The 13999-nt window shown below is 49.6% G+C and overlaps 2 protein-coding genes across 2 annotated transcripts; both read right to left on the bottom strand.

Moving 5' to 3' along the window:
* Positions 1-3264: 3264 nt before the first annotated feature.
* Positions 3265-7595, bottom strand: LOC139998710 (protocadherin beta-4-like). The gene has a single exon (XM_072023618.1). It carries the CDS (start codon positions 7460-7462, stop codon positions 4400-4402), a length of 3063 nt encoding a protein of 1020 aa, XP_071879719.1. The 5' UTR covers positions 7463-7595; the 3' UTR covers positions 3265-4399.
* Positions 7596-8907: 1312 nt separating this feature from the next.
* LOC119718338 (protocadherin beta-15-like) lies at positions 8908-13361 on the bottom strand. Its single transcript, XM_038186345.2, has one exon. It carries the CDS (start codon positions 11929-11931, stop codon positions 9517-9519), a length of 2415 nt encoding a protein of 804 aa, XP_038042273.2. The 5' UTR covers positions 11932-13361; the 3' UTR covers positions 8908-9516.
* Positions 13362-13999: the final 638 nt, after the last annotated feature.

Below are 13999 nucleotides of genomic sequence, written 5' to 3'. Positions count from 1 at the left end.
GACAAAGGAGAAGTACAAGAAAAAAACTTGGAGAGGAAGACTACGAGCCTTCAGCATGAAAGACCCCTAGAGACCCCCAGAGGGACCACCAGAGACTGATGCGCTTGCTCCATTAGGAGGGACTGGACCACGGAATCTAATTATAATAACCTATTTTTTTTAGAAGTAGTAATGAATATGTATTAGTCTAGGAGTATAAAAATCAGCTACTTGATGTGGCTGGTGTGCGTCCTGGTGGAGCGGAGACTCCCGGTGCACCCAGCGCTGTTTGCTTACCTCTATTCTTTTAATAAATCCTATTTTTTTATTTAATCCTATTTTGAAGACTGAGCAATTTCTAACACCACCGTTGTTCCAAAAACATGTTCTGCCTGTGGTGACAGTCCTTCTTCAGGGGCATGGGTAACACAATACTCCAACAAAACTCGTACAGAAAAAGGGGAATGAAAGCTTTCTAACACCATGGAACTAAACCCATGAATAATCATGTCAGACTGAACTCTTGTCTCATGGAGAAGCAAGAGCAAATGGGAAGGAAATGATGGGACAAAACTGGGAGACCAGTTTTTAACTTTGTCTAGGTAATAGAGTCGCCATATATTTACCTTAGAATCCTGGAGAGCAGAAGTGCACAGTGCTTCATAGCTATCATCGATCTCAGCATCGGGAGTGCTTCTAGAGCTTTGAGACAATCTCCAGGAGACAGCCAACCACAGGGATCTCTGCTAGTGCACGTTTCTTCTGTCCACTGGAGATGATAGTAAGCAATCTAAGCACCTTTCTTGCTGGCCAAACTGGAGAAGCACACATCACAAATACACACTGAGCCTCTTGCTTCTCAGACTGGGAGATCGAGGACACAACCAAGAAATAGAGCAGCACTTGTGCTGCATTGAAACACAGGACTCACACCATCCTTTCCCCGCTGACATGGGGGCATGGCTGAAGTGCATTATATGAGTATGACTTGCTTTTCTTTTAAGGAAGGATGGCCAAGTGGCATTACCATGAGAATGATCTTTGTCTGCCCAATCTCATCCTTGTGTTATATCCCAGAAAAGACAGGGTGGGGTCCACAGTGCTCCCTAACAAGGAGGACAAATTAATTAAGGAGCCAAAGAGTTTAACGAGACAAAGTACTTAACGATCCAATTTTAAGAGGCAAACCCTACAAATGAACTACTTCAGAAAAGATATTGTCCGAGGTGAAACAAATTGCCTGAAGGAAAGAAACTTTACTTTCTTGATTTTATTTTATCTGGTTTATTTTATTTTTCTTTTGAGGGGTGAAGAAAAACATACATCTGACTTCCTATTAGAGGGTAATTTGCGAAGCTAATTAAACAAGCAGGACAAAAAATGTAAGGAGCCAAAGAATTTAAGGAGAGAAAGAACCTAACAAGACAATTTGAAGAGCCAATTTCTACTCACTTCAGATGAGATCTCACCTGAGGTGAAACATATCATTGCCTGAATAATGGAGACTTTCGTTTCTTTCATTCAATTTATTTGTTTATTTATTTATTTTGGAAGTGTAGAGGAAAATATATATCTGACTTATTTTTATAAGGTTATTTGCAAGGCCAATTTCAAGTTCAGGTTTAGTCTCTAGGAAACAAGGGTAAGGGTTGTGACCTAGATCTCTTCCAGCTCTAAAACTATAGACAGGGTCTGGCCTCACCGGTGGTGAACAGAGAGGAAGAATGGCTTCCCTTGTACTACTCAAGATATTCCCTTGACCTGTTCAAGAGACTCTGCTGATTCAACCATCATTAGGCTTCTTTATGGCAAGGGCATGCTGCTAGCACATGTTGAACTTGGTATCCACTGGGACCCCCAGAGCCTTTTCCACCAGCCTGCTTTCCTGGAACATGGCATTGTTCCTCCCTAAGTGAAGGACTTTGCACTTTTCCTTGAGGGTCGTGTCAGCCCATTTCTCCAGGTTCTTCTGGTCCTTTTGATGGCAGCAACACCTTCTGCTCTAGCCAACACTTCTCTAACCCAGCCCCACTCTGGTTTTACAGTACCTGCTGAATTACAGGGGGTATACTCTGTCCCATTATTTATATTATTTATAAGGACATTCATCAACGAATAAGAGGAATACCCAAGTGGGAAGAAACCCATATGGATCATGGAGTCCAACTCATCGAGCTCCACACAGCTTTACAACAAAAATTCAGACCATGTGACTAAGAGCACAAACCAAATGCACAGCCCAAATTTGCTCAAAGTACCTTCTAGTCCTACATCCAAATCGTTTCTAAAAACATTGAAGAGAACTGGCACTAAAACAGAGCTTTGGGTAACCCCACTGGTGACTGGCTGCTATCCTGGTGCAGCCCCATTTACTGTAAACCTTTGAGGAATACCCATCAGATAATTCTTCACCCATCATATGATGTTTTTGTCTAGCTGTATGCTGGACATTTTGCTCAGTAGGATCCTAAGGAAAACTGTGTCAAAAGCTTTACTGAAATCCAAAAAGATTACACCAACTTCATCGACTAGATGAGTGATCTCATAATAAAAGAAAATCAGATTTGTTAAACAGAACCTACCCCTCATGAAGCCAATTTGGCAGGAACCAATGACTTTCTTGACCCCGGATGCAATTCAATAACTCCTAGGATTATCTCCATATTTTTATCAGGCACTGCCATGAGACTAAGAGGCCTGTAGTTTCCAGGGTCTTCTTTCTTGCCCTTCTTGAAAACTGGTACAACATTTGCCAGCTTCCAGTCACCTGGGACCTCTCCCGATTCCCAAGAACACTGAAAATTAGTTGAGAGAATTCCCACGATGATGTCAGTCAGCTCTCTGAGCACCCTGAGATGAAACCCATCCAAATCCATGGACGTGTATGAATCCAGGTGAAGCAGCAAATCCCACACACATTAAACAATGCAATCTGTATTGATCCATGGGGTACACCAAGAGTTCCTGGCATCCAACAGGACTTTATGCCATTGATCACCACTCTTCTGGGCCCACCTGTTCAGCTACATATGCTCAGTTTTGGAAGACCCACAAGAGGCCTTCTAGCAAATCCGTGCTACCCACACTTTTCCTTCAGGCACTAGCAGTCACATCTCCAGGTTGAGGACACATTCCCCCAGAACAATACCTCAATAAAGGAACCAAGTAAAAATATATATAATAAATAAAAAAGCACCCAGACTTTGGAAAAAACATGGATCCTTTACAGAGCCTTCATGATAAGAACATTACTAAAAAGACTCTCTCCACAACAGCATCCTTTGTATTGCCAGAATGGCTCTCAGGCATTTGTTTCATTTTAACTTTTACAGACAAGGGTATACCAGTTTAATAATGGTACAGTGTATAATGCAGCACAACAGAACATGAGAGTTTTTATGTATCCAGTCCCAGAACACCTTCTTTCCAACAACCCATTGTTATATGTTGGATGTCAGTCCTTCTTAAGGGGAATTCGTAAGACAGTGTTTAAATACACAGCCAAAGGAGAAAGGGAAAAAAGGGAAGATGTTAGCATTCTAACAAAAACCTGGAAAACCAGACCATGATAGCACTTCCCTTTCACTGAGGAACCCCTTCAAGCAAGAATGAAAACTGACACAAAAAAGGATATTCCTTTATAAAGCCTATCTTTCTTCTGCCTTGTAGACACAGGTCCTCTGAGGCAATGTATCAAGATACCTTCCATCCACCCAAACACAACAATCAGGGTCAAAGCTATGTATAATTAGTGTCTGTTGGAATCATTAGTCCTGCTATAGTTTTGAGTCACTCCCAATAAAATGGACCACTGCAAACTCTGGCTCGGCATGTACTTGCTGTGTCCTGGAGAAGATGAGATGGCAGAACCCAGTAAAATACATGGTTCATGCCAACTGAGGTGGAAGACCATACAGTGCAAAACCACATGGTGCCAACGAGACTCACACAGAGAGATCCAGGACTCAGCAAAGAAAGAGAGAAGTACTAGCACTGCAGTGATACACTCGGCAAAATCCTTTCTTCCCTGCAGACAAGGGAGGAGGGCTATACTACCCTGTCATTTGCAGAATCTCAACATTTTTTTCAGGATGACAGGGTGATTGTCAAGGTTTTTCCGAATGACAAGCATTTAGCCAGAGAGCCAGGATCAAACCTTGCTCATGAAGCACTTTGGAGAACTCAGTATCAGAGCTGAAACACATCATTGCAAGAGCAAAAAGCCTTGGTTCTCTTACATTATTTTATTCCTAATCTTTTTGGGGGGTGAAGCAAAACATACATCTGACTTAGTGTTAGAGGGTCACTTGTGAAGCCAATTATAAATGCAGATTTAATCTCTAGGAAACAAGACTGAATACCTTTAGCCAGATCTCTTCCAGCTCCAAGGCATGAAGCCTTTCACTGTGTGGACTCAGGTCTAGTTAAATGAAAGGCCATTAAAGTGTCCAACAGGTGGTGTACCAGAGATGTCCAGGGCTGCATCCCCCATGGAGTTCTGGATGGGAGGGAAATCCTCTGTGTCACCAACACCCCTGCCTGTGCCAGAGTGCTGTGGTGGCACGCTGGGGAGGATGGGCTTCAGGAACTTGAACTCGCTGTTTCCTGAGCCTGTGGTGAGGTTGATCTCGTAGCAATAGGCGTGGGGCAGGGTCCCAGCAGCAGCCCCAGCAGCCAGACTGCTCTGCAAGTTGCCTGTGCCATACAGCATGTGCTCCTTTCTCTTGCACACCTTGCAAGCAACAAAGGCTGCGACAGATGTGAGGAAGAGGAGGGAGACAAAGACCAGTGAAACGATTAAATAGATTGTCAGGGAGCTGTCTTCATCCTGCACAGCCAGCTCCTGCTGTGGCAGGTGTTCCTGTGAGAGGCCGTTGAGCAGGAGTACGTTCAGTGATGCAGTGGCCGACAGAGGTGGCCACCCATTGTCACGCACCAGCACCTCGAGCTTCTGCTTCACGGCATCCCTCTCTGTCACTGGCCTCCTCAGACGCACCTCCCCATTTTGGCTACCCACAGCAAACAGCCCAGGGTCTGTGGCCCTCAGCAGGTGGAAGGAAAGCCACGAGTTCTGACCAGAGTCCGCATCAACCGCCACCACTTTGGTGACCAGGTCCCCCACCTCAGCCGACGCTGGCACCAGCTCACTGGATGGCGGGCTGCTGTCCTGAGCAGGGTGCAACACCAGTGGGGCATTGTCGTTCTCGTCCACCACGAGGAGGCAGACGGTGATGTTGGTGCTGAGGGGAGGGGACCCCACATCAGTGGCACTCACCAGCACCTCAAGCTGCCTCACCTGCTCATAGTCCAGTGGACGCAGCACAAACACATGTCCGTTCTCTGAGTTCACGGAGATGCAGGAGCAGGGGTCCCGCTCTGCACGATATACAGGCCTCAGGGAATATATCACCTTGGCATTGAGTCCTGCATCTGAGTCCACTGCACTGACAGCCCCAACAAGCACTCCAGGGATATTGTTCTCTCGCACATACATGGTGTACGATGTCTGGTTGAAGACAGGGGCATTGTCATTGACATCGGAGATGTCCACCGTGAAGGTCTGGGTAGTGGTGAGAGGAGGAGATCCTGTGTCTGCTGCTGTGATGACCACAAGGTACTGAGCTGTCTCCTCCCGATCCAACGTGTTCATGGTCACCAGCTCATAATAATTCTTATAGGCTGGCCTCAGGGAGAAGGAGAGCTGGTCTTCAAGGGCACAGCTGATCTCCCCATTCACACCAGAATCTCGGTCCATCACAGCAAATACTGCTACCACTGTCCCAGGCTCCGTGTTCTCGGGGAGGGGGCTGCTGAAGGAACTGATCACCACCTCCGGTGCATTATCATTCACATCCATCACCTCCACCACTGCATTGCACATGCCTGAGAGACCCCCACCATCAGTTGCCAGCATACTGAGCTCATATTTCTGTGTGGTCTCAAAATCCAGGGGCTTTGTGACACGAATTTCACCACTAATGGCATCAATTGTGAAGGGCAATTGGCTGTCACTGATTGCTTGGCTGAACCTATAGGAGATGTCACCATTCAGTCCCACGTCTGGATCGGTGGCTACAACTCTGAGAACCACGGAGCCTGCTGGGGCACTTTCCAAAACCTGACCAACATACACGTCCTGACTAAAGGTGGGAGCGTTGTCATTTACATCCAGAACTATGATGTGGATTTGGGCTGTCCCACTCCTAGGTGGAGAGCCACCATCTGTAGCAATGAGACTGAAAAGCAGCTCTGGCTGCTCCTCTCTGTCGAGAGGCTTTTCCAATACTAATTCTATAAATTTATTTCTCGGATGCTTAAAAGAAACACTGAAGTACTCGTTCTCGGGAGCGATGGTGTAAGCCTGGATGCTGTTGCTGCCAACGTCCAGGTCCTGAGCCGCCTCCACGGGGAAACGCGAGCCAGGGGCGCTGGTTTCCAAGATCTGAAAAGTGACTCGTTCCTCGGGAAAGACCGGCGAGTGGTCGTTGACGTCCTCCACGGCCACCTCGACACGAAAGAACTGCAGCGGGTTTTCCAGCAGGAGCTCGAAGGCGAGCGTGCAGGTAAGCGAGCGGCCGCACATCTCCTCGCGATCGAGCCGCTCCGCCAGGACGAGGCGGCCGGTGGCGCGCTCTAAGCGAAAATGCTGCCGGCCGTCCGCGGAGGCAATGCGTGCCCGGCGAGCCGACAGCTGCGCCGGCGTCAGCCCCGCGTCCTCCGCCACGTTGGCCACCACGGAGCCGCTCTCCCCCTCCTCGGCTACGGAGTAGCGGATGGGCTCGCAGCGAACGCGCGGCACGCACAGCAAAGCACACAGACAAAGCACTTGCCTTGCAGACGCCATGGCGGGGCGGCGGACACCCTCCGTCTGCCGCAGTCCTCCGCGGGAAGCGGCGCCCGGCAGCAGCGCGGCGCCAAGGGCGGGCGCCCTCCCTCGCGGCCTCCCTCTCTCCCTCTCGCCGAGCTCGGCTGGCGGCCCGCAGCGCGGCACTCCGGGACCGGCAGCGGCTGCTGCGGAGGACGGCGCGGACGACCGCTCGCCGCCGCCTCCCGGCTGCGCTGCGCTGCGCTGCGCTGGGCTCGGCCGCCTCCCCGCTCGCAGCCGCTCGCCGCCGCCTTGGCCACGAGCACCACCCTGCGGCCTGCGGCGGGACTGCTCCGGGACGGGACGCGCTCCTGGCCGCCGACTCGCACCCTTGCACAAACGCCGGTGTTGGGGTGTTCTTCCCATGTCACCTTTACAGGAAAGCGTGTCCTGCGTGGCCGTGATGCAGCGTATGACTGCAGCGCAAAGCAGCGTGAGCTTTTCCAAATGTTCAGTGCCATACCACCACCGTTCCAAAAACATGTTCTGCCTGTCGTGACAGTCCTTCAGGTGAATAGGTAACACCATGCTCCAACACAACTCATACAGGAAATGAGAAACGGAAAACGTAGAATGGGAGCTTTCAAACACCATGGAACTAAACCCACGAATAATCATGTTAGACTGAACTCTTGTCTCATGGAGAAGCAAGAGCAAGTGGGAAGGAAAGTGATGCGATAAAACTGAGAGACCAGTTTTTAAATTAGTCTAGGTATAGAGTCGTCGTTCATTTACTGTGGAATCCTGGAAGCAGAAGTGCACAGTGCTTTATAGCTATCATCGATCTTATCATGGAGAGTGCTTCTAGAGCTTTCAGGCAATCTCCAGGAGACAACCAACCCTCCTTTTCTAAACCACAGGGATATCTGGCTGTGCACGTATTTTCTGTCTTCTGGAGATGATAGTACTCAGTCTAAGCTCCTCTCTTGCTGGCTCAGCTCGAGGAGCACACATCACAAATACACACAGGGCCTATGCATCTCAGAAACAGAGATCCAGGAACCAGCTAAGAAAGAAAGATGCACTTGTGCTGCACTGAAGCACAGGACTCACACCACCCTTTCCCTGCTGACATGGGGACATGGCTAAAGTTCATTACATGACTGTGAGTCGCTTTGCTTTTCAGGAAGGATGGCCAAGTGCAATGGTGTGAGAATGATCTTTGTCTGCCCAATCTCACCCTTGTGTTACATCGCAGAAAAAGACAGGGTCAGGTCCACAGTGCTCCCTAAGAAGAAGGCAATGAATTTAAGGAGTTAATTGATCACTAACCTTCTGGGCCCAGCTGCTCGGCTGCTTCTTATGCTCAGTGCTCACAAGGCCCACAAGAGACCTGCCACGACATCCTAGATACCCACCCTTTTCCTTCCGGCACTAGCAGTCACATCTCCAGGTTGAGGACACATGCCACCAAACCAAAACCTCCATTAAGGAACCAATTAAAAATATATATAATAAATAAAAAAGCACCCAGACAGACAGTGACCCAGGACAACAGCATACTTTTCATTGCCAGAATGGCACTTGGGCATTCATTCCATTTCACTTTTACAGACAAGGGTATACCAGCATAAAAATGATACAGTATACAATGCAGCACAACAGAACATAAGGGTGTTTATGTATCTAGTCCCATATCACCTTCTTTCCAACAACACATTATTATAGGTTAAGTATAAGCTATTCTTAAGTGGAATTCATAAGGCAATGTTAAAATACACAGCCAAAGGAGAAAGGGAATAAAAAAGGAAGATGTAAGCATTCTAACAATAACCTGGAAAACCAGACCATGAGAGCACTTCCCTTTCATTGAGGAACCCCTTCAAGCAAGAATGAAAACAATGACACAAAAAAGGATATTCCTTTTTAAAGCCTATCTTTCTTCTGCCTTGTAGACACAGGTCCTCTGAGGCAATGTGTCAAGATGCCTTGCCATCCACCCAAACACAATGATCAGAGTCAAAGATATGTATAAGTAGTGTTGGAATCGTTAGTCCTCCTATAGTTCTGAGTCACTCCCAAGCATATGGACCACTGCAAAGTCTGGCTCGGCACATTTTTGCTGTGTCCTGCAGAAGATGAGATGACAGAACCCAGTAAAATACATGATTAATGCTAACTGAGGTGGAAGACCACACAGTGCAAAAACACATGGTGCCAACATGACTCACACAGAGAGATCCAGGACTCAGCAAAGAAAGAGAGAAGCACGTGCACTGCAGTGATACACAGGGCTAACACCTTTCTTCCCTGCAAACAAGAGACGAGGGCTATACTGCACTGTCATCTGCAGAAGCTTAACATTGTGTTTGAACACAGACTAAGACAGGGTGATTGTCAAGGTTTCTCCTAATGACAAGCATTTAGCCAGAGAGACTGAATCAAACATTCCTCATGAAGGACCAATACCAGACCTGGAATATATCATTGCCTGAGAAGAAAGGCCTTAGTTCTCTCATATATATATTTAATTTCTAATCTTTTTTGAAGGGTGAAGAAAAACATACATCTGACTTAGTATTAGAGGGTCACTTGTGAAGACAATTAAAAATGTAGTTTTAATCGCCGGGAAACAAGACTGAATATCATTAGCCGGATCCCTCCCAGCTCCAACGCATGAAGCCTTTCACTGTGTGGACTCAGGTCTAGTTAAAGGGAAGGCCATTAAAGTGTCAAACAGATGGTGTACCAGAGATGTCCAGGGCTGCATCCCCCATGGAGTTCTGGATGGGAGGGAAATCCTCTGTGTCACCAACACCTCTGCCTGTGCCAGAGTGCTGTGGTGGCACGCTGGGGAGGATGGGCTTCAGGAACTTGAACTCGCTGTTTCCTGAGCCTGTGGTGAGGTTGATCTCGTAGCAATAGGCGTGGGGTAGGGTCCCAGCAACAGCCCCATCAGCCAGACTGCTCTGCAAGTTGCCTGTACCATACAGCACATGTCCTCCTTTCAGCTCCTTTCTCTTGCACACCTTGCAAGCAACAAAGGCTGCGACAGATGTGAGGAAGAGGAGGGAGACAAAGACCAGTGAAATGATTAAATAGATTGTCAGGGAGCTGTCTTCATCCTGCACAGCCAGCTCCTGCTGTGGCAGGTGTTCCTGTGAGAGGCCGTTGAGCAGGAGTATGTTCAGTGCTGCAGTGGCCGACAGAGGTGGCCGCCCATTGTCACGCACCAGCACCTCGAGCTTCTGCTTCACGGCATCCCTCTCTGTCACTGGCCTCCTCAGACGCACCTCCCCATTTTGGCTACCCACAGCAAACAGCCCGGGGTCTGTGGCCCTCAGCAGGTGGAAGGAAAGCCACGAGTTCTGACCAGAGTCCGCATCAACCGCCACCACTTTGGTGACCAGGTCCCCCACCTCAGCCGACACTGGCACCAGCTCACTGGATGGCGGGCTGCTGTCCTGAGCAGGGTGCAACACCAGTGGGGCATTGTCGTTCTCGTCCACGACAAGGAGGCGGACGGTGACGTTGGTGCTGAGGGGAGGGGACCCCGCATCAGTGGCACTCACCAGCACCTCAAGCTGCCTCACCTGCTCATAGTCCAGTGGACGCAGCACAAACACATGTCCGTTCTCTGAGTTCATGGAGATGCAGGAGCAGGGGTCCCGCTCAGTGGGGTGCACAGGCCTCAGGGAATAGGTCACCTTGGCATTGGGTCCTGCATCTGAGTCCGCTGCACTGACAGCCCCAACAAGCACTCCAGGAATATTGTTCTCTCGCACATACATGGTGTACGATGTCTGGTTGAAGACAGGGGCATTGTCATTGACATCGGAGATGTCCACCGTGAAGGTCTGGGTAGTGGTGAGAGGAGGAGAACCTGTGTCTGCTGCTGTGATGACCACAAGGTACTGAGATGTCTCCTCCCGATCCAATGTGGTCGCTGTCACTAACTCATAGTAATTCTTATAGGCTGGCCTCAGGGAGAAGGAGAGCTGGTCTTCAAGGGCACAGCTGATCTCCCCATTCACACCAGAATCTCGGTCCCTCACAGCAAATACTGCTACCACTGTCCCAGGCTCCGTGTTCTCGGGGAGGGGGCTGCTGAAGGAACTGACCACCACCTCCGGTGCATTATCGTTCACATCCATCACCTCCACGACTACATTGCACATGGCCGATATGCCCCCACCATCAGTTGCCCGCACACTGAGCTCATATTTCTGTGTGGTCTCAAAATCCAGGGGCTTTGTGACACGAACTTCACCACTCACAGTGTCAATGGTGAATGGCAAGTGGTTCTCACCCAGTGATTGGCTGAACCTGTACGTGATGTCACTATTCAGTCCCACGTCTGTATCAGTAGCCATGACATTGAGAACCACAGTGCCCATTGGGGCATTTTCCAAAACCCGACCAATGTAAAGCTTCTGTGTGAAGGTAGGAGCATTATCATTTACATCTAGAACTACGATGTGGATTTGGGTGGTCCCGCTCCTAGGTGGAGAGCCACCGTCTGTAGCAATGAGACTGAAAAGCAGTTCTGGCTGCTCCTCTCTGTCGAGAGGCTTTTCCAATACCAATTCTATATACTTGTTACCTTCAGCCAGACTCTCAGAGGAAACACTAAAGTACTCGTTCTCGGGAGAGATAGTGTAAGCCTGGATGCTGTTGCTGCCAACGTCCAGGTCCTGAGCCGCCTCCACGGGGAAACGCGAGCCAGGGGCGCTGGTTTCCAAGATCTGAAAAGTGACTCGTTCCTCGGGAAAGACCGGCGAGTGGTCGTTGACGTCCTCCACGGCCACCTCGACACGAAAGAACTGCAGCGGGTTTTCCAGCAGGAGCTCGAAGGCGAGCGTGCAGGTAAGCGAGCGGCCGCACATCTCCTCGCGATCGAGCCGCTCCGCCAGGACGAGGCGGCCGGTGGCGCGCTCTAAGCGAAAATGCTGCCGGCCGTCCGCGGAGGCAATGCGTGCCCGGCGAGCCGACAGCTGCGCCGGCGTCAGCCCCGCGTCCTCCGCCACGTTGGCCACCACGGAGCCGCTCTCCCCCTCCTCGGCTACGGAGTAGCGGATGGGCTCGCAGCGAACGCGCGGCACGCACAGCAAAGCACACAGACAAAGCACTTGCCTTGCAGACGCCATGGCGGGGCGGCGGACACCCTCCGTCTGCCGCAGTCCTCCGCGGGAAGCGGCGCCCGGCAGCAGCGCGGCGCCAAGGGCGGGCGCCCTCCCTCGCGGCCTCCCTCTCTCCCTCTCGCCGAGCTCGGCTGGCGGCCCGCAGCGCGGCACTCCGGGACCGGCAGCGGCTGCTGCGGAGGACGGCGCGGACGACCGCTCGCCGCCGCCTCCCGGCTGCGCTGCGCTGCGCTGCGCTGGGCTCGGCCGCCTCCCCGCTCGCAGCCGCTCGCCGCCGCCTTGGCCACGAGCACCACCCTGCGGCCTGCGGCGGGACTGCTCCGGGACGGGACGCGCTCCTGGCCGCCGACTCGCAGCCTTTCACAAACGCCGGCGTGCTCACACAGCTTGTCTGCAAACTATACCGCTACAGGGACTCTCCCAATAGCAGCAGGCTTTTTGTGGCAGGAATAGCGCTCGGGTGTTCTTCCCATGTCAACTTTACAGGAAAGCGTGTCCTGCGTGGCCGTGATGCAGCGTATGACTGCAGTGCAAAGCAGCGTGAGCTTTTCCAAATCTTCAGTGCCATACCACCACCATTCCAAAAACATGTTCTGCCTGTGGTGACAGTCCTTCTTCAGGGGAATGGGTAACACCATGCTCCCACACAACTCATACAGGAAAAGAGAAATGGAAAACGTGAAATGAGAGCTTTCAAACACCATGAAACCATGAAAAATTCATGAAGAAGCTATAGGAAGTGGGAAGGAAAGTGATGGGGTAAAACTGAGAGACCAGTTTTTAACTTTGTCTAGGTATAGAGTGGTCGTTCATTTACCGTGGAATCCTGTAAGCAGAAGTGCACAGTGCTTTATAGCTATCATCGATACTAGCATTGTGAGTGCTTCTAGAGCTTTGAGGAAATCTCCAGGAGACAGCCAACCCTTCTTTTCAAAACCACAGGGATCTCTGGTTGTGCACGTTTTTTCTGTCCTCTGGAGGTGATAGTACTCTGTCTAAGCACCTCTCTTGCTGGCCAAACTGGAGAAGCACACATCACAAATGTATACACGGCCCATGCATCTCAGACACAGAGATCCAGGAACCAGCCAAGAAAGAGAGCAGCACCTGTGCAGCATTGAAACACAGGACGCACACCATCCTTTCCCTGCTGACATGGTGGCATGGCTAAAGTGCATTACATGACTGTGAGTTTCTTTGCTTTTAAGGAAGAATGGCCAAGTGCAATGGCGTGAGAATGATCTTTGTCTGCCCAATCTCACCCTTGTGTTACATCCCAGAAAAAGTCAGGGTGATGTCCACAGTGTTCACTAACAAGGAGGACAAAGGATTTAAGGAAACAAAGTATTTATTAACATAAAGAACTTAATGAGCCAATATAAAGAGCCAAACCCTACTTATGAAACTCTTCAGAAAAGATATTGTCCGATATGAAAGAAATTGCCTCAAGGAAAGAAATTTTACTTTCTTATATTATTTTATCTGTTTTATTTTATTTTTCCTTTGACTGGTGCGGAGAAACATACATCTGACTTCCTATTAGAGGGTCATTTGCGAAGCCAATTACAACAAGCAGGACAAAGAATTTAAGGAGAAAAAGAATTTAAGGAGACAAAGGATATCACCAATTTGAAGAGCCATTTTCTACTCACTTCAAAAGAGATGTCGACTGAGGTGAAACATATCATTGCCCGAATGATGGAGACTTTAGTTTCTTTCATTCTTTTTATTTGCTTATTTATTTGTTTTGGAGGGGCGGAGGAAAACATATATCTGACTTATTTTTAGAAGGTTATTTGCAAGGCCAATTTCAAGTGCAGGTTTAGTCTCCAGGAAACAAGGGTAAGGGTTACGAGCTAGATCCCTTCCAGCTCTAAAACACTAGACAGGGTCTGGCCTCACCAGTGGTGAACAGAAGGGAAATATGGCTTTCCTTGGACTGCTTGAGATATTCCCTTGACCTGTTCAAGAGACTCTGCTGATTCAACTATCATTAGGCTGCTTTATGGCATGGTCAAGCTGCTGGCACATGTTCAACTTGGTATCCACTGGGACCCCCAGAGCCTTTTCCACC

This window comes from Anas platyrhynchos, chromosome 14 (assembly GCF_047663525.1).
Source record: "Anas platyrhynchos isolate ZD024472 breed Pekin duck chromosome 14, IASCAAS_PekinDuck_T2T, whole genome shotgun sequence".
NCBI lineage: Eukaryota > Metazoa > Chordata > Aves > Anseriformes > Anatidae > Anas > Anas platyrhynchos.
This window is presented reverse-complemented; position numbering and strand designations above follow the sequence as displayed.

What these genes read in the sequence shown, in the direction of transcription:
- LOC139998710 (XM_072023618.1), bottom strand. Translation starts at nt 7,462, where the DNA reads ATGATTATTCGTGGGTTTAGTTCCATGGTGTTTGAAAGCTCCCATTCT.
- LOC119718338 (XM_038186345.2), bottom strand. Translation starts at nt 11,931, where the DNA reads ATGGCGTCTGCAAGGCAAGTGCTTTGTCTGTGTGCTTTGCTGTGCGTG.